The 18,631-nt window shown below is 47.5% G+C and overlaps 1 protein-coding gene and 1 non-coding gene across 6 annotated transcripts in view; one reads left to right on the top strand and one right to left on the bottom strand.

The window, feature by feature from the left end:
* Nucleotides 1-3,062, bottom strand: part of GDNF (glial cell derived neurotrophic factor) — a 28,461-nt gene extending 25,399 nt beyond the window's left edge. For 2 of the 5 annotated variants that reach the window (XM_043489162.1, XM_043489165.1), the window contains exon 1: nt 2,585-3,062. Coding sequence is in view for 2 of the 5 variants with exons in the window: in XM_043489156.1 (XP_043345091.1) it covers nt 850-856 (7 nt within the window). In the remaining 3 variants the exon portion in view is untranslated. Of the gene's footprint in view, nt 1-187; nt 767-849; nt 874-2,584 lie in introns of those variants that run through there. The other 3 variants (XM_043489156.1, XM_043489161.1, XM_043489157.1) reach the window with 3 other exon arrangements.
* A 15,233-nt stretch (nt 3,063-18,295) lies between these two features.
* LOC122454693 lies at nt 18,296-18,402 on the top strand. The gene has a single exon (XR_006273498.1). It is a non-coding gene; the product is annotated as a U6 spliceosomal RNA (small nuclear RNA).
* Nucleotides 18,403-18,631: the final 229 nt, after the last annotated feature.

Below are 18,631 nucleotides of genomic sequence, written 5' to 3'. Positions count from 1 at the left end.
GTTTTTCCTTTTTTTTTTTTTTTTCTTTTTTCTGCTTGGCAGGCGGAGGGCTTTTTAAATTGGTCGTGGAGATCCTCAATTAGAAGTGTGACGAAGCTGGCAAAAGAGGACACAGAGGAAAACTTCCCGCCTCGTCCAAAGGAGGCTCCCGCCCCCGCCCTCCGCCGGGTGAAAAGAGCTCGCCCACCTCCCGCGGGCGAGAAGGGCGCCTTTTCCCCTCTGAGCACCGCCGGCGCAGGCTGCAGTCACAGCGGCTTTGTAGTTCCCGGTATTTGCCGGGCGGAGGGAGTCTGGAGGCTGAGCGTTCACAGCGGTCTACGGGGAGGTTTTTCCCAGATCCCGGTGGGGTCTCTACATCCCCACCCTCAACACATCCAGTGGCTTCCCTGTCGGTCTCTTTATCGCTTTCTCAAAGCACATCTGTCCGATGTGCGTTTCTGCGGCAACCAGCAGCCTCTGCTACGCGCGCCAACTGCCCAACGCGCTGCCACATGCGGTAATAAACAAGCTCTCCTTCTCCGCCAGGTGCCCCCGCACCCGTTCCGGTACCCCACAGGCTGGTTCCCCTCTGCGTCCGGCAGAGCAAAAGGGGAGCGTCGCGGGCACCGGCATCTGGTGATTCTCAGGCCTGGGGCGGAAAGGACGGACGCCTCAGAGAGCGGGACTGCGAGACGCCGCCGGGCGCTTCTGAGTTCCCAGCACCAGGGGGCACCAGAAACCGCCGGAGTTCCGAAGCGCCCACGCGGCCGGGCTACTGCCTTGCCACTTTAGAACCGCTGCACGAACGCTCCCCACCACCCTCCGAATCCAAATTACCCCCCCCCCCCCGGAACTTTTGGATGTCCTCACCGGGCATCCCTGCTGTTCATCCTGTCCTATTACTCTTCATCCTCTCTCCCGGGTTTTTCTCTCCCGCCCCATTTAAGCTGGTTTCTCGGCAACCTGGTTTTTGAACTCCCCCTCCCTCCCCCGCGTCTCGGTGACAGCCTCACCGCGGGTGAGCGCTCCCGCCGCCAGTGCCCCCGCACTTTCCCGTGTCTGGCAGGCTGGGAGGTTTGCCCTCGAGATCCAGGTCTCAGGAGGATAAAAAGGGAGGCGGGGGGTGGGTGGGTGGGGGCGCGCTGTAATTTGGAGGCTTTCTTTTGGAATACGGACAGAAGTTGCTGAAAGATGTATTGCTTTTGTCAGCTGTGCCTTCTGTCCTGAACGGACGGTGGACTTACTCAGTTGGGCCCAAGACCGCGGTAGGGAAAAGAATGAGCGACTCTTTCTGCAGACAGTCAGGGAATGGGTCAAGGGCCCGAGGCCGTGTGTCAGATCCAGAGTGCACCCGAACCCCTTGCGAGAATAGGCTGGGGACGCTGCGGGCTCCTCGGACACCTGACACTTGTTGAAAAGGCTCTACTGTCCCTGAACCCTGCCAAAGCGAAGATATGGCGAAACTCAGTGCAAGACCGGGTCGCTGCGGGGCGGAAGCCCAGAAGCTCGCATTGGAGCTTTGCGGGTGGAGGTGCGTGAGTGAGGTTAGAAGCAGCATCTCTTCCTTGGAATACTTAAGTGAACATCGAAAATACTGTGCAAGAGTCGAGTGCGCTCTAACATATCCGCGGCAGCGCCCAGGAGACTTGTGTTTGCCCCCACCAATGAGCAAAAATCTTGCGAGCACGGGGTTGGGCCGCTCCCCCGGAGCGCGCGCGTCGGCTCTGCAGACCGGTTTGCCACCGCCGAAACCAGGGAGGCGCCAGAAGGCTGGGGAGGTCCGCGGAAAGTTATTTCCCGCCCCGAGAGGGGCTGGAAACCAAACGGCGGCGAAATCAGCCCTGAGGTTGTGCAAGGTAGTGGTGGAGAGTGTTGACCGGGGAGGTGGCACAGTGCAGGAGAAAAGCGGTCATTCAAATCATCACTTAGATGGCGTAGGGGAGACCTTGAGGTTCGAGAGTCTGTGGCAGACGGAGACCCGGGTCCTGGGCTCTCCCGGAAGCCCCTCTCTTAACCTCGACGCGGATGGTTAGTTGGAATTGCGGGCTCATGCAAGTAACCGGGTTCAGAAAAGGGCGAGGAATGTAGATTTGCAAGACGGCTCCAGAGGAGGTGAGCGCTCTGTTTTTAGGTCCTCAGGACCTTTAGCAGCAGCCCCTCCCGGGGCCTACACTTTCCCTCGGAACAGACCAAAACAAGTTACACCCCAGTAATGATATCTATGCAGCAGCGCCTCCACAGAGGACCCAACTTTGGCAGTGGTGGCTTCAAAGACGACCCCAGCCCGGCACCTTCCCGGGACTTGACGGAAGAGCGCCCCGCCGAGTCGGGGAGGGAAACGGTCCCTGTCGAATATTCCGGGGTCCAGAGGCATCAGGGACCCCAGAGATCTTTGCCCACGTGGAAAGGCAAACTGCCCCTCCGCAAGGCCAGCCTGTCTCCAGTTCAACTTCTCTTTCTCCTCTGTCCTTCGAGCGTCTCGGTTCTTAGTTTCTTCTCTTCCTAGTCTCACTGCCCGTTCTGAGGTCCAGCCGCGCCCCCCTCTGTCTCCAGCGCCCCGCAGCCCGCCGCGCCCGCCTCCCCTCAGGCCCTCTCCCCGACTCACCTCGGATCCGGTCTCCGCAGACCCCCAGCTGAACATTAACTCCAGGAGCCCCGAGTCCCAGCCAGGAGACCCATCCGGGCCGAGGGCAGGAGCGCGGAGCCCCGCCCAGCAGGTTAGGGGCACGAGTTCGCAATCCTGGGGCCGTTCCCGGCAGGGAGGGCACGCAGGAGGCGGCGGCCAAGGCTCCAGCCGCTGCCGCCGCCGCCGCCGCCGCCGTGAAAAGGGCGAGGGATGCCGACAGCTCCCCCGCCGGCTCCCCGCACCCCCAGAAGGCGAGGTCCGAGCAGCCGCCGCTGCCTTGGTTGAGGGGTGACAGGGCTGCGCGCGCCGAGCTCTCAGCCGGGGCCGCGCGGGCGCGGGGCGCGGCGGGCGGTTCAGCGGCGGCGGCCGCGCTCTGCGCCTTCTTGGGGCGCCGCGCCGGGGAGCACGAGACGGGCCGGGCTGATGCTGCCGCCGGAGCTGAGCCTGGAAATCCGAACGAGACACCACGTCAACCGGCGCCGAGAGTCCCGCGAAGACATGAGGGCGCCAGGAGCGCAGGCTGGTCCTGGAGAGCCCGGGCCGGGGGCCGGGGTGGGGGAGGGGAGGCGCGGGGCCCCGGGAGGGGAGGGGTCGAGCGGCGGCGGCGACGGGGAGGGAAAGGAGAACAGCGAGGAGGCGCCCGAGCTCCCGAACCGGGGGGCTCCGGGTGCGAGTGGGTGACGCGAGGCGCCCCTCCCCGGGGTGCAGGGAGAGAGCGCTCAGCGCGTGGAGACGCGGCCGGGCTCGCGCTTCCTCCTCGCCGGGAAGATCCGGAGGAACGTGCTGAGCTCTGCGCGGACCAACCGAAGGGGGCAATCCGAACTTGACCGCGGCGCCCGCGCCGGGCTTCGCCCTCGCGCCTAGCTGTCTGAGCCGGGGCTCCGTCGAGTGGAGGGCTGCAATGGGCTCTCCTCGCGCCTGTCGAAGGCTTTCCTTCCACCTCGATGTCTAGCTCTCTGGCTTTTCTGCAGGGCAGAAGGCAATAGCGAGGAGGGCTGCTGCTGGCCGGAGTTCTCCAGCACTACGAAGGAGAGATGTGCAGCGGCCCAGGGAGGGAAGCCGAGTGTTTGCCAGGGGACGCTGAGACCGGGGCAGAATTTATAGGGCTCTCACCCCATGACGTGCCCTCCAGTGGCTTTTCTGATTCGCTTTCTGACCTAAACACACATTAGTCTAGTCCCCATGCTAGGGCCAACACGGTCTCCACATATCTGCTGGCTGAAGTCAGAGGCTTTGCATATCATGTATTACACGGCAGGCAATGAAGAAGGCTTCTGAGGCTGGCCGCTCCTCGGTCCTAGGCTCCATTTTCATGCTGTTGTAATATAATACCAGACGTGGGGTAGACACATACATTCAGAATCCCAATTCCAGAGGCCTCAGATCACTTGATTGGGAACAGGTCGGGGAAGGTTGGACTAAACCTTTTATTTTCGAAAATGCAGATGGGAGACCTAAGCAAGCACTGCTTTGGGTGCTGAGTTTCCAGTGAGCAGGGACCCAGCGCCCATTCCTGATCTCTGTGAGACCTTTTAGGCATTCCTTTTGTTGGTTTGCTCACCACCAGAGCGCCAGAGCCTTCTTTTGTAGAGGACGTGAGGAGGGCAAGTCCTTACACACCCTGCACATGACTCTCCCCATAAATCCGTTGCATTCACCCAGGGCATGAAATTAGCTCTACCTTTAAAATAATGTACTGAGTAAGGTATGTCTTTGCTAAGCAGAAACCTGTTTTCCGGAAGCCATTGGACCTGAATTCAGTGGTACCTCTTTTATTTTATTAGCTGGGGCCAGGGAGAGCATAAACAGGCTCAGTTTACATCCATGTACCTCTTATTTTATGACTTATCCGGCTGTTGAGGAGTATGTGTTCCTGGAGTAACTGATACAGACAATAGACAGGGAAATGTGTGTGGCAGTGTGGGGGGAAGAGCCCATAGTACTAAACTTCTTGAAAGACAAATATCAGCTACCTTGGAGGTTTGTCAGTGACGTTAGCGTGGGAGGAAAATTGTTCTTTTTAATGTTACCATGATTTAAGTTTAAGCGGAGTGAAAATCGAGTCATCCAGACATACCTTAGTTGAAATTAGGATGCCTACTGAAGTTCTGCAGAATGTGACATATCCTTCTTTGATAGATTACAGTAGAAATGTAGATGGGTTTGAAAATGGGCTAAGCTTAATATACTTATACTAGTTTAACACTGTTTTTGGAATTTGAAGGCGACCCTCGCCAGCGTTCTTAACCGTGAGTGATTTCTTCATTTTCTGAAGGCTTTTCAACTGGAGATGGTCCTGCCTTCCAAACATTTGCAATGATTTAGTGCTCGCTGTTGTGCCAGGCAAAGTGCTAGACCTTGGGGATTGTGCTGACTGGGATTTTGGGGGTGTTGCAGAGCACAGATACCTCTAGTTTACCCTAAGTAATGGGAGTTGACTGTGGAAGGAAGGCTGACCGGAATCTCCAGTGCTCAGCCACGTGTCTCCGAAAAGCCTTCCGGAAAGGCCACCCAGCCAGGCCTCACGAAAACTGGATTGAAGTTCAGGAACTGGAAGGTCATTCAGGATCCGGCTCTGTGACTGGGTTATCGTGCTGCCCCCCTGAGCCACAGGCATCTGCCGTCCCTTCTAACAGGCTTAGCCGCCAACGTGATTCAGCTCCTCTCTGTCTGTTTTTCTCCGACTGTCTCTTGGCTTCTGCTCCTGCTACCAACTGCTCAGCTCTCTGTTGATCTCACATTTAAACTCCAGTGAGAGGATCTTATTGGCCCCACTGGGCACTAGCTAGGTGCTCGAAATGGGCGGAGAGCTTTTGAGTCAGGACATACAGGTTACTGGACACCCTGGAGCACAGCAGACCTTGGTCAGGTTCTTATTCCCGGACTAATCACCCATGTCTACGTTGTTGGGTCTCATGGTTCCAAGACTGGCCATCTTCACTTAAGACACTTGCTAGAGTTCCTCTTTGCCTTCCCTCCGCAGGATTTGGGCACCCAGAAGGAGCTGTGTTAATAGCAGGCACTTGGGAGTTTAACAAACCTCTGTCTACTACAAGACTCAAGGATAAATAAGATATGACTCCTCTCTCTCTGGAAGCTTACCATCTCTAAGGAGAGGGAGGCATGTACACAAGTAATCATAGTATAAAATGATAAATGCCGTGATAGAGGTATATGTGAGGTGCTCAGATGTGATTTTTACCTGGCAAGTGGAACCCTGGGGAGGTTGTAAACACATATCCGTGCCTCGGCCTTGTTCCCGGGCAATTAAATGTGAATTTCTTGGGTGGTGGAGCCCAGGAATTGGTATTTTAAGTTGTTCTAAGTGCAGCCAGGGTTGAGGTATCAGTTAGTTTTCTTTCCCCTAATGATTATAATAATCATTAATATGATGATTCTTTTTGAGAGCCAAACTAAGAGGCTTACCTATTTTGATAGGTTCTAGGACTCAGACTTTTCCAAAACATTAAATCCTTTTGAAATAGTACTAATTATCTTAAATAGTAACATAAAAGAAAGTGTAAAATTAACTTAGAGTTAAAGCAAATACTTATAGTTTTGAAAGGACATTTTTTAGATGATTACAACATTCTGACGACTACAGAAGAAGTGAAAAATTCTAAAATTTTTCAAGATCCCCCACTATAAAGCCCAATGTTTAAAAGTACTGCAATTGATATTGACAAAAATCTTAGACCTTCACAAAGAATGAGAAACAAAGCTGCTTCCAGAGTGACTGCCAGGAATCAAGCATTGGGCACAAGGGGATGGCCTGATGTCACCATCTCAAACTCCCCAGACACTGGACTGGAAGTAGGGACTCCCCAATAGCTCTGTGTCCGCATCTTCTCCTTTCTCTAGGAGACAAAGATATGTTTGATTTGATGTTCCTCAACATCATCCAGAAGAGAACAATTTGCTGTCCAGAAGAATACCACTTTTGTGCTGAATAGGTGGGTGGTCCCCTGATAAAGTAATAACAACACACTGCTAAGAAATCTCACAGTGTCCTTAGATCTCAGCCTCTCATTTGGAAAACCCTGCCAGAAACTCAGAAGGGGAGAAGCAAGTGTGGTTCAAGCATCTCATCTCCTCTTTGAGAAAAAAAGAGTTCATCACCTTGCTGATTTCCCATTTCACCATTATCATTATCTTCATCAGAACTCATTGTGGATCTTTAACTGAAAGATGTCAAAATCATGGGTGCTCCCGGTGCCCCAAGTCCAGGGGAAGAGAAAAAGTGAAAGTGAAAGTGGCTCTGTTGTGTCCAACTCTTTGTGACCCCATGGGCTATTCAGTCCTTGGAATTTCCAGGCCAGAATACTGGGGTGGGTAGCCTTTCCCTTCTCCAGGGGATCTTCCCAACCCAGAGATTGAACCGAGGTCTCGCGCATTGCAGGCAGATCCTTGGGAGGAAGAGAAAACAGAAACAAAAAATGATAAAGAATACAGGATATCCTGAGGCTATGGGCCTTGAGTATGACCATATTTGGAACTCAAACTGGGGCTTGATAAGGGTAGTAGGCGGAGAGGAGGGGGAGCAAAGGGGGGGACATTCCAGGCTAGGTGGAGGGGTCCCTGCAGACTCAGCGCTGTGTGCTGCAACCTGAAGGGGCAGTGCGGTGGCAGAGCAGCCTTTGGCCCTTCACAGAGAGTCCCGGTGAGCTCCCAGGGGAGCCTTGCAGCTGCTTTGCCTGTAAGGGCCAGGACCTGGGTCCCTGGACTTCCTCATAACATGGGTCATGACGGCCGAGACCGAATCCATCACTGGGGCAGGGCAATTTCCTTTTCAAAGTCACCACTTTATTGGGCAGGCATTTCTTTCATGCTCGCTCACTCTTTAACAGTCATTTTCACCAGTGATACGATTACTCATAAAAGAAAGATAAATGTTCTATCCTTCAAACCGCTTAAAGAGAAAAGAGGGAAAAAAAAGAACAGGGAAAAATGGACTGTATTGACTTCTTTGTAAGGACTAAATTGTAAAGTAGATAACTCCTTTGGAGTAAATTGTTTCTCTTAAGAAATTGATTCTGACATTGACATGGTAGATTTATCAGTGATTTCCAGCAGTTTCTTTTATGGGGATCAAATTGCCTAATTACCCAGAATTTTGTTTTTGGTTCTTAGGATTACTTTATGGGAGTCTTCTTTCCTGGTAATAAAACCTTAATCAGGTAAGAGGGTTCCAGCAGACTCTTACTCTGCAAAGGGTCTAGTGGCTTCAAGTTAGGTTTGGCAAACTTTTTCTGTAAAGGGCAGGCTCTTTTGGGTAGATAAAGGAAATATTTTAGGCTTTGCAGGCCATTCTCTTGCAGCCACTCATCTCTATCCTTGTATGGCAAAAGCATCCATAGAAGATATATAAATGAACAGGCACAGCTGTGTTCCCATATAGCTTTATTTATGGACATTGAGATTTGAATTTTATATAATTTTCACATCATGAAATACTACTCTTTATTTTTTCTCTTCAACTATTTAAAACATGAAAACTATCCTTCGTCCTCAGACTGCACAAAACGAGGTGGTAGGTAGGATTTGGCCTGAGGGCTGTACTTTGCTGATTCCAGTTAGGTTGAAGTTGTAACTCTGAGGAACTGTATCACCTATTGAATTAAGGAATTCCAGAGCTGGAAAGCACCTGAAGCTTAGAGTCTAATCTCAATTTACCAGGAGAGAAAACTGAGGCAGAGAGGGTTAAGTGACTTATCCAAGGTCATTCTGTGAGTGAGTGACACACTCTTACTATCGAGAAAACGTGGGATCAAATGACTTCACTGGTGTCTGTGAGTGCACCGACATTTGCACGTGTGCTTTAAGGACAGCAGTGGGGAGTACACGGGGGATATATTGTATCTTATTCTTTCAAACTGGGACTTAGTATTTTTTTGTTGAGCCAAGAAATGAGTCCAAATACAGAGAAATCAGTTCGACTTTTTATTGGTGGTAGAGGTTGGTGTCTGGCCAAATGGGGAACAAAACTTTTAAAAGAAGTCAGTTACCACCTTTCAGAGTAGCAGAGGGCTTACAGGTGGCTCAGAGGTAAGGAATCCACCTGTCGATGTAGGAACCACAAGGACATGGGCTCGATCTCTGGGTGGGGAAGATTTCCTGGAGGAGGGCATAGCAACCCACTCCCGTATTCTTGCCTGGAGAATCCCATGGACAGAGGAGCCTGGTGGGCTCTAGTCCATAGGGTTGCCAAGAGTCAGACACAACTGAAGCTACTTAGCAAACACGCAGAGTAGCAGAGGGCTTTGCAGGTGGCTCAGTGGTGAAGAATCCACCTGCCAATGAAGGAGACTCTGGTTTGATATCTGGGCCAGGAAGATCCCCTGGAGAAGGGAATGGCTACCCACTCCAATATTCTTGCCTGGAGAATCCCATGGACAGAGGAGCCTGGAGGGCTGCAGCCTGTGGGGTCACAAAGAGTCAGACATGACTGAGTGACTGAACACACATGCATACAGAGTAGCAGATCTTCCAGGCAGAGCACAACACTAAGTACTCCTTCACTGCTGCTGCTAAGTCGCTTCAGTCATGTCTGACCCCATGGATGGCAGCCCACCAGGCGCCCCCGTCCCTGGGATTCTCCAGGCAAGAACACTGGAGTGGGTTGCTATTTCCTTTTCCAATGCATGAAAGTGAAAAGCGAAAGTGAAGTCGCTCAGTCGTGTCCAACTGTTCTCGACCCCTTGGACTGTAACCCACCAGGCTCCTCTGTCCATGGGATTTTCCAGGCAAGCCGCCCTCCTGAGTAGTCCATTATATTTGGCTTTTAGACAGCGGCTACACAGCATTTCATCACAAAGGCACAAAGATGTGTTGAGAGAGATTTGAGTGGGGAGTCAAGACCCCTGCATCCTAATCCTTTTTCGACCACATCATGCTTGCTGCAGAGCTTCTGGAGTCTTCCTAAAGATGTAAAACATAGGCGATAGCTAGAGATACTGCCAAAGACGATGGTTGATGCTGGGGCAAGGACTCAGTATTTGGACCTTTAAGCCAAAACATGCCAGGGGACCGCTTTGCCACGTATTAATTGCATCACACAGACTTCAACCTGGCTTCTTCTCCTTTGGCCTAAAATAGACCAACCATTTGACCATTTCCAATTTTGGTAACAAAACAAGAAGACAGCCTTTTCTGCCATCATATCCCCCCCCCCCCGCCCCCATTGCCTTCTCCACTTTTCCTCACTGTGGGAAAACAACTAATGAATCCTCATCAGTATTTATGGACTTAGGGATTTCCCTGGTGGTCCAGTGGCTAAGACTACAAGCTTGCAATGTAGGGGGGCCCAGGTGCAATCCCTGGTCAGGGAAGTAGATCCCTCATGCCACAACTAAGACTTGGCACAGCCAAATACATAATTTAGAAAATATTTACAGATTTAATAGAAGCTAGCAGGAAACATATGTGTGAATTTTGTGGCTTCTTCTAAGCAATTATCCAAGACTCCCTCGTTGAATCAGCAGCAGGGCCAAGACTATGGGAGGAGCTAAGGCTTCTCCTTTTGCATCCTAGGCACCTCACTTGCCTCACCTCCTCCCAGGTAGCAGAAACTTCAAATTGAGAGCCCCAAATCCTGAGACCTGGTTAGGAGGAAGTCAAGCCAAGGATCAGGCAGATCAAATTGGAGCTCTGTCCTTGACAAGCTGCAGGAGCTTAAGAAGATTCTAGCCTCGCCAGCCTCACCTATTTTTCTCTTCTTGCTTGTTCTCTCCTTCACAGGGATACTGTGTGAAGTATCTGTGTGAGTAGGTGAGATAATAAACCAGATTTTCTGAGTTCATAAAGGACTTCCTGGGAATAATTTATGTTGCACGTAATACCTTCTGGCTGCTGAGGTGCTATTTGATAAATGACTGCCCTCCTGCAGTGCTCTAAGTGGAACCCTAGTGACCCAAAAAGAGTTAATACCTCCACCAAGAAATTCACTGACTCCTGGGGCATAATTTACCCTCCAGCAGGATCTGGCCAACCATATGTGAAGTCCTGGCCGTTCTGTGAGAGAAAGTCAGCTTGAGAAATGTAAAGAATTAATACTACAAAAAGCACATTTGCAGACCATTCTTTGAGGAATCCATCATGTAACTTTTTGCAGAACAACCCCCAAGGTAGGTCACTGTTATCCTCTTCAGAGTCATTCTCCAGCCAGTGCAAGATCAGTGCATAATATACCCAACGTAAGTTTAGGGAAGAGCATATTTGTAGAATGACTTCATTATTCAAAAAATAATGGATGAAAGGTTGGAAAGTGCAGTTCTGAGGGAAAAACAAAAGGTAAAAGTAAGGTAAGTGGGATAAAGCATGGGCTTTACAATGTTGATAGTAGGAATATGACCTAAGTGTGCTGTGTTTAGTCACTTAGTCATGTCCGACTCTTTGTGACCCCATGGACTGTAGCCCACCAGGCTCCTCTGTCCATGGGGATTCTCCAGACAAGAATACTGGAGTGGGTGGCCATGCCTTGCTCCAGGGGATCTTCCCAACCCAGGGATCGAACTGGGGTCTCCCTCATTGCTGGCAGATTCTTAACCATCTGAGCCACCAGGGAAGCCTGACCTAAATGTAATGGATCACTTTTTCGTACAAACACAGGAACACTGACATGTTAAAATGTGACGTCCATTTCAAAATGGTCACCTGAGGAGACTACATGTCCCAATATGCAGCTATTGCTCAAAGCACTTTTAGGATGTGTGGATGTATTTGTTCATCTAATATAAATCGTTCAGGCATTTCCCTTCCTAAGGCCTTGTGTTGGCAGTTGTCAAGGGACATAAAAAGGCATGAGCTAGCATTCCCCTACTCAGTGGTGGCAATTAACTGGATTTTGAAGGTGGATTTAATTGGGGGCAAAGACCAAGTCATCTGAAATAAATTCTAGTGATAGAGACTAGAGAGACAGATTTAGAGACTGCTCCTCTGGTATAAACTGGTGGTTAATTGCAGTGATGGGCTCAGTTCTTCACCTTTCTCTGTAGCCATGCTCTTTGTCATGTCACTATAAAAGTGAGTCCGTTTCCCCATCCCCTGAATCTGAATCAGCGTTGTGACTTGTTTTGGCCACTGAAATGCAGTGATAGTGAGGGTTGCCACTTTTGAGCGTGGGACCCAAGAGGCCAATATGTTTGCACTGATTCTCTCAAACCTCTGCCATTATCCATGAGAACACACTTGGGCAAGCCTAATGAAGAATCAGAGATGAGTGACAGCCAAGGTCAGCTGATAGCCAGCTGACTCCTACCCTCCCTGTCCCCACCCATGTAAATGAGCCTAGTAAAGATCATCAGAGCTGCCTTTCTGATCACTCCCGAGATGAGCAATAAATACTTCCTGTTGTATGTTACTGAGGTTTTGTGGTTATTACACACCATTGTTCTGGCAATGGACAACTGATAGAGCTTGCACACTGATTCCAAAAGAGGACCTCACAATGTTGAACAGGAACAACACTGTTCCTGGGTTAAACGGTGTCGCCAGGTGACTGTTGGAGGCTGAAATACAGATTTCAGAATACATAACCCAGTGTTTATTGAGCATCCTTCCTCTGTCCTACTGTACTTTGTACCCATTATATATAATTGCCTGCATGCATTTGACCAATTATTCTGCAAGGGTAGCAACCATATTTTAATTTTTGCATCCTTAGTATCTAGCATAAAAATTATTGTTGTTCAGTCTCTAGGTTGTGTCCGACTCTTTGTGACCGTGGTAGCTTCCCTGGTAGCTCAGCTGGTAAAGACTCCGCCTGCAATGCAGGAGACCTTGGTTCCATTCCTGGGTCGAGAAGATCCGCCAGAGAAGGGATAGGCTACCCACTCCAGCATTCTTGGGCCTTCCTGGTGGCTCAACTGGTAAAGAACCCACCTACTTGGGTTAGATCCCTGGGTTGGGAAGATCCCCTGGAGAAGGGAAAGGCTACCCATTCCAGTAGTCTGGCCTGGAGAATTCCATGGACTATATAGTCCATGGGGTTGCAAAGAGTCAGACACGACCGAGTGACTTTCACTTTGTGACCCTGGGCTGCAGCATGCCAGGCTCCTCTGTCCTCCATTATCTCCCAGAGTTTGTTCAAATTTGCGGCCATTGAGTTGGTGATGCTATCTCACCATCTCATCCTCTGCCGCACATAAATGGTATTTGTTAAATGATGGGAAGAATTTCATTAGAAGTCAAAACTTGTATTGTGTGCTTTCAGTAACTTTGATCTATTTGAGGCCTGTGTGGTGTATAGTATGTAATTTAAAAAATGTAATTAAATTGTGCAACTACGTGGCTAGATTACACCTGTACATGTTACACCTCTCAAGAGGCACAAATGCGTTTTTATTGATCAGTGATTCTTTCTCCCCTGCCACCTTTAAGCCATCCATTCCTAGGGAACACAATTATTGGATTCTTATCAGTTCTTCCCGGTGTCTCAGTGGTAAAGAATCCACCCCCAATGCAGGAGTCACAGGAGATGCAGGTTCGATCCTTGGGTCAGGAAGATCCCCTGAAGGAGGAAATGGCAACCCACTCCAGTATTCTTGCCTGGAGAATCCCTTGGACAGAGGAGCCTGGCAGGTTACAGTCCATGGGGTCACAAAGGGTCAGACATGACTGAAACGACTTAACTTTTATCAATTCTTCCAGAGAATTTGCAGTCATTACAAAAAAGCTTTTGTCTAGGAAAGAAAGAACATGTTCAACTATTATCTTTGAAAAGTCTGCATATTTTACAGCCCCGTTACTTTTGGATGGTTGGTCCTATTAGATGTAACCTTTAGGTCCTTTGTTAGAATTTTGAAAGAGTTATTATCCCTCAGTTTGTTCCTTTATGATTCAGCACTTTCTCTCAGCTTAAGGTTTGAACATTGCTGGAGTGAACACAGCTGTTTGTGTTTACTTCTTTGCTAGTACACTTCTATCACATGAGATGTCAGCCCAGCTCCAAGAGCCTGCTAATTACCACAGAACCAGGCAGCAGAGGGAGCAGATAAACTCAAAACATTGAGTTCTCTGGGTGACAGGGAGCCTAGATCTCTAATGTCCTAAAAAGAACCTTTTATAATGGAGAACTCAAACCTTTACTTGATGATGATAGTGGGGTGAGTGTAATTTTAATTTAAAACTCTTAAAAGCATCTTTATAGACTAGCATGCTGTCTCTGTGTTAAAACAATGCAAAGGTTTATAAACATGGCAAAACCATGTTGGCTGGAATAGAGCTGGCATTGTATCTTTTAAGGCATGTTTAGGGGTTCTATGAAGTGGTTTAAACCAAAGCCACAAGAATGAGAAAAAACTTATTTTCAGATGGATTTTATTAGACTACTGGTTCCTCAAATTTATGTGCTAAAGATGCATACTTTAAAAAAAAAGTCTATTTTAACAATTAAGTGGTTTAAAAATTTTCCTTCTCATGATTCATGGAATCTCAGGTTCAACTAGTTTTTGAGCACAAAATATGTACTAGGTATTGTATGATGTTTGTATATATTTTCTCAGTGAACTATATTGATGATTACATGTTATGTTATAAAAATCCAAACAAGAAAAGATTTATGAAATAAAATGATGTATTTGCTTTCTATCTGCTTTTTATGATTTGCATAACCTTGATTTACATAATATGGTTGCCCATAGTTTTGCCACAGAGGAAGTCTGTATGTTTAGCACCAAATTTAGCATGATTCATTGACACTCATGTGACGGCCATTCTCAGAGAAGAAACACTCCTGCAGCCTGGCATGACTGGGATGTTAGTTTTTTTCTTTATGATTGAGGGACTATTTCATCAAAATATTGTTTTAAACAGATGTGCTCTGGTGTTTACAGAGGGGAGAATTTAAGCCAGACTGATTAATTAGCAGTTAGTCAAGACATTTCCCTGCTCCTATCTGGGTAGTCTGGGGATTATGAAGCTGTCAGTAGGTTATATTCAGATGATGAAAAAAAAAAAAGACAAACAGCAAACCAAAGTAAACCAAACCTCAGATCACTGTGTTGGGATGTAAAATATGGTGTCCTAAATGCTGGACACAGTTTTTATTGGAATGTAGTTTTTTTGAGTGGGCATAATAGTACTAACCCAGGGGTGAGCATATTTTTTCTGTAAAGGGCCGGGTAGTAAATATTTTAGTCTCTGTGGGCCAGAGTCTGTTTCCGTGACAGCTCTGTAACTGAAGCACTAAAGCAGGCATAAACAATATGTAAATGAATGAGCATGATTGTTTTCCAATAAAACTTTACTTATGGGTAAATTAACATTTCAATTAACATTTGAAATTTCATGTTATTTTCTTGTGTCACAAAATATTACTGTTCTTTCATTTTTTTCCCCCAGCCATTTAAAAATGCAAAAGCATTCTTAGATTGCCAGTTGACTATTTGCCTTGGGGACCATGGTTTGCCATGGACTAAAGCGAAGAGTCTTGAATCTGTTTTAATCTTGGTTCTTTTTGTTTTTTCACACAAGACTAATTTGGGAGGGATTGGGGGCAGGAGGAGAAGGGGACGACAGAGGATGAGATGGCTGGATGGCATCACCGACTCGATGGACATGAGTTTGTGTAAACTCTGGGAGTTGGTAATGGACAGGGCGGCCTGTCATGCTGTGATTCATGGGGTCGCAAAGAGTTGGACACAACTGAGCAACTGAACTGAACTGAACTGAATTCTCTCAAAATCCTAGTTTCTATATTTGTAAAATGAGAGATAATAAAAATTGCACTATTTTCTTTCAAGATTGTTGGCGAGATTAAACGAGGTCATGGATACGTAAGTATTTTGAAAAATGTGATGTGCCACACTGATATAAAATATTGACTAGGTTGTGATTTGTATCAGGAGTGCATTTGGTTACAAGTAGCTGAGAGCTGGATTAACAGTGGCTCAAACTATGAAGACATTTAGCATTCATTTTCTTGGATATGTGAGGCCCCAGGATTGGTGCAGCGACTCCACGACGTCGCTTGAGACCTGATGTTTGTGGTCTGGATTCTAATATTTGTGTGTCAGTAGTACCTCCTTTCATAGTGCAGGACGGATATCATAACTCCAAAAGTCATGTTCTCACAGGACAGTGTCCCAGAACAGGACAGTGTCCCAAACAAGAAGGATGAAGGGAATGGAGAGAAAGGGCGTCTCTTTCCAGCCCTTTCTCCTTTTATCAAGGAGGAGCATCTTTGCCAAGACTCCCCCAGCAGCCTTCCCTTCACATCCCAGAGCTGGCTCACAGGTCCATCCTAGCCCAGCCTCTAGTGAAGGAGAAGAGGACTACTGTGCTCAGCTTGTAGACCAACCATGAGATCGGTCTCCGGGACTGGGTACAGTGCTGCCTGTACTCACAGTGTCGATCACGTTAGTCTCTTCCTCGCTACAAGTCGTGTGGCTGGCATCAGGTTCAGGGAATAGCTGATGAGCTCATTTCCTAAGAACACTCGGATGAATCCTCCACATGCCATGCAAGCTGGCCTCGTAGGCGTCTGCAGATGGACACCATTGTAGTTGGGCAGCAGGGTCAGGTCTGAGTGGAGGACGGAATCTCCACCTCACTAACCCGAGATGGAGTAGGAGGGAGGAACTCAGGGTTGTCTTCTGGGACATACTAGGGAGAACCAGTTTAATCTCCATCTATTAAATATTATGATAAAGTGCTCCCAGTCATCCTTCTGAGGAATCTCTTCATTGTAAAATCCAGTGCTGGAGGTGTGTCTCATTTTCAGAAAGCTCAGCTTGAAAATCTAGACTCGAAGTGCACACATCAGGGGTCAGATAATCTAAAGTTTAAAATATGCTTCACTTTATAGAAGAATTTACCTTAAAATTCCTTTAAAGAGTGAAACACTTTGGTGCACTTTAAATGATTTCATTGGTAAAAATATGATTTCTGCGTAATTAATATAGGGGTGTACACATACACACACATCCCTAATGCCTTGCATTGGGATAGATAGAATTACTAATTGATTGAAAAAGCACGAGAAGAAAATCATCACTTATGTGAACTAACATGTGAACTAAGATGTCTTAGGATTTCAGGGTAACCAGAGCAGATGATGTTTCCCAAGGAAGTAAATGCCTACTCTGAAAAGAATTATACACTTTGTTCATCCACTTTGTTCATCCAGGTCAAATCTCATTACAATGCAGAGATTCCTACATTGTGTGGGAGGTTGAACCACAGGTTCCCTCAGAACTCTGGTTCTTTCATTCCGTGAGTACCATTTGACCTTGAAGGTTTCTTCTTTTCTTAAATACTGCAGTTCTCTGATTACAGTAGAAACCTCTTTATAATGAAGTTCAAAGCTCATAGCCTGCTTGGTCTGTTTGTTCACTTTTTTCCCTTTGAATTCACACATGCTCCCTGTTCTCATGGAGTGTACAGCCTAGATGAGGAGATCAACATTAAACATCTACTTGATTGTACTGACAGTGCATAACTACATATAGATTAGTGCTCTGGAGAAAGGAACACTGAACCATGAAAGGACAGTGAAGGGACCTGACCTTGATTGGGGAATCAGGGAAGGCTTCTTGGAGGGAGCAATGTTTGATAGGAGAACTGACATGTAAATAGGAGTTAATTAGGTGAAAGAGAGTGGGATGGAAAAAGCATTCCTGACAGAGGTACAGTGTGTGTGTTTACCTGTCTATCTGTCCAGTCTGACCATCCACCCACCCATCTACCTACTTGTCCAACTACCTATCCACCCACCTAGCCATCCACCCATCTACTTACCCATTTACCTATCCATCTATCCTGTTTTACCAAACAGCATGGTAATGCAAACAGGTAGAAATTAGCTGCTTTCTAAGTCTGTAAGTCTGTTTTGGGAGACCAGAGGAGGGTTTTTAAAAAATCCTCAGAGAACATTAGGAGGTTATTTTAAGGAACAATAGACCATGATACAATTTCAGCCCTTCCTCTTGCTCTTGCTGGAATGGGATTCGCATGTGTGTGTGAACACCCAGAGGGAGGTCTCCTGGGGTATCAGCCGTGTTCTAACCACCCCCCACCCACAGAATGAAGAGGGGAAAACCCATGTGCCAGAAGCTTGCTTCTGCCTCCCTGGGAACTGCAATTTGCAGTTAAAGATTAAAGCGAAATCCTGCATTAACAGGGAGAATTGATTTAATTTTACAAGGAATTACTTTTTCCTACCAGAAAGATTCTGCCAAAAAGCAATATTCAGTATTAAAAAAAGAATTAAATCGATATCTATTTTACATAAAGAAATTTTAAGAGTAGTTGCTTGAAATCAGGGGTAGTTTGTGGGCTTGCTTTTAGTGATTAGCAGATTATCCATTTATAGCTGTTGTCAGTTAACCATAAGTATTCTACTGAGTTCACACAACTCTGGCATTAAATTTATACCTGGAGTGAGCCTAGAGATCCAATGTAACATTCATTTACACAAGAAATGGAAAGCCAGATAGGTTAAGTGACTTTTTCAAGCCATTTAAAAATTTACACCTCAACTCATTTCACTCCCCAGGCTTCTGTGCCAGGAGCGGGCAGGCAGGATCTTGGGTCTTCTAAATCCTGGTTCAGGGTGAGGAGCTCTGGAACTGACTCGGCACTCAGATCCTTGCTAGGATTTACCAGCTCTGTGGCCTTGGAAAAATTGCTTAAGTTCCCTAAGCCTCAGTTTCTTCATCTATCTAAGGGGATAATTACTGTATCCACCTCATTGTGCTTGCTTCAGCAGGACATATACTAAAATTGAAACAATACAGAGAAGATTAGCATGGCCCCTGCACAAGGATGATGCACAAATTCGTAAAGTGTACCATATTTTTGGGCTTCCCAGGTGGCTAAGTGGTAAGGAATCTGCGTGCAATGCAGGAGACCCAGGTTCTATCCTTGGGTTGGGAAGATCCCCTGGAGAAGGGAATGGCAACTCACTCCAGTATTCTTGACTGGAGAATTCCATGGACAGGAACCTGGAAGGCTGTGGTCCACGGGGTCTCAAAGAGTCAGACATGACTGAGTGATTAATACTTTCACTTCACTTGCAAAGGTTAAAAT

The sequence above is a fragment of the Cervus canadensis genome, chromosome 16 (assembly GCF_019320065.1).
Source record: "Cervus canadensis isolate Bull #8, Minnesota chromosome 16, ASM1932006v1, whole genome shotgun sequence".
NCBI lineage: Eukaryota > Metazoa > Chordata > Mammalia > Artiodactyla > Cervidae > Cervus > Cervus canadensis.
This window is presented reverse-complemented; position numbering and strand designations above follow the sequence as displayed.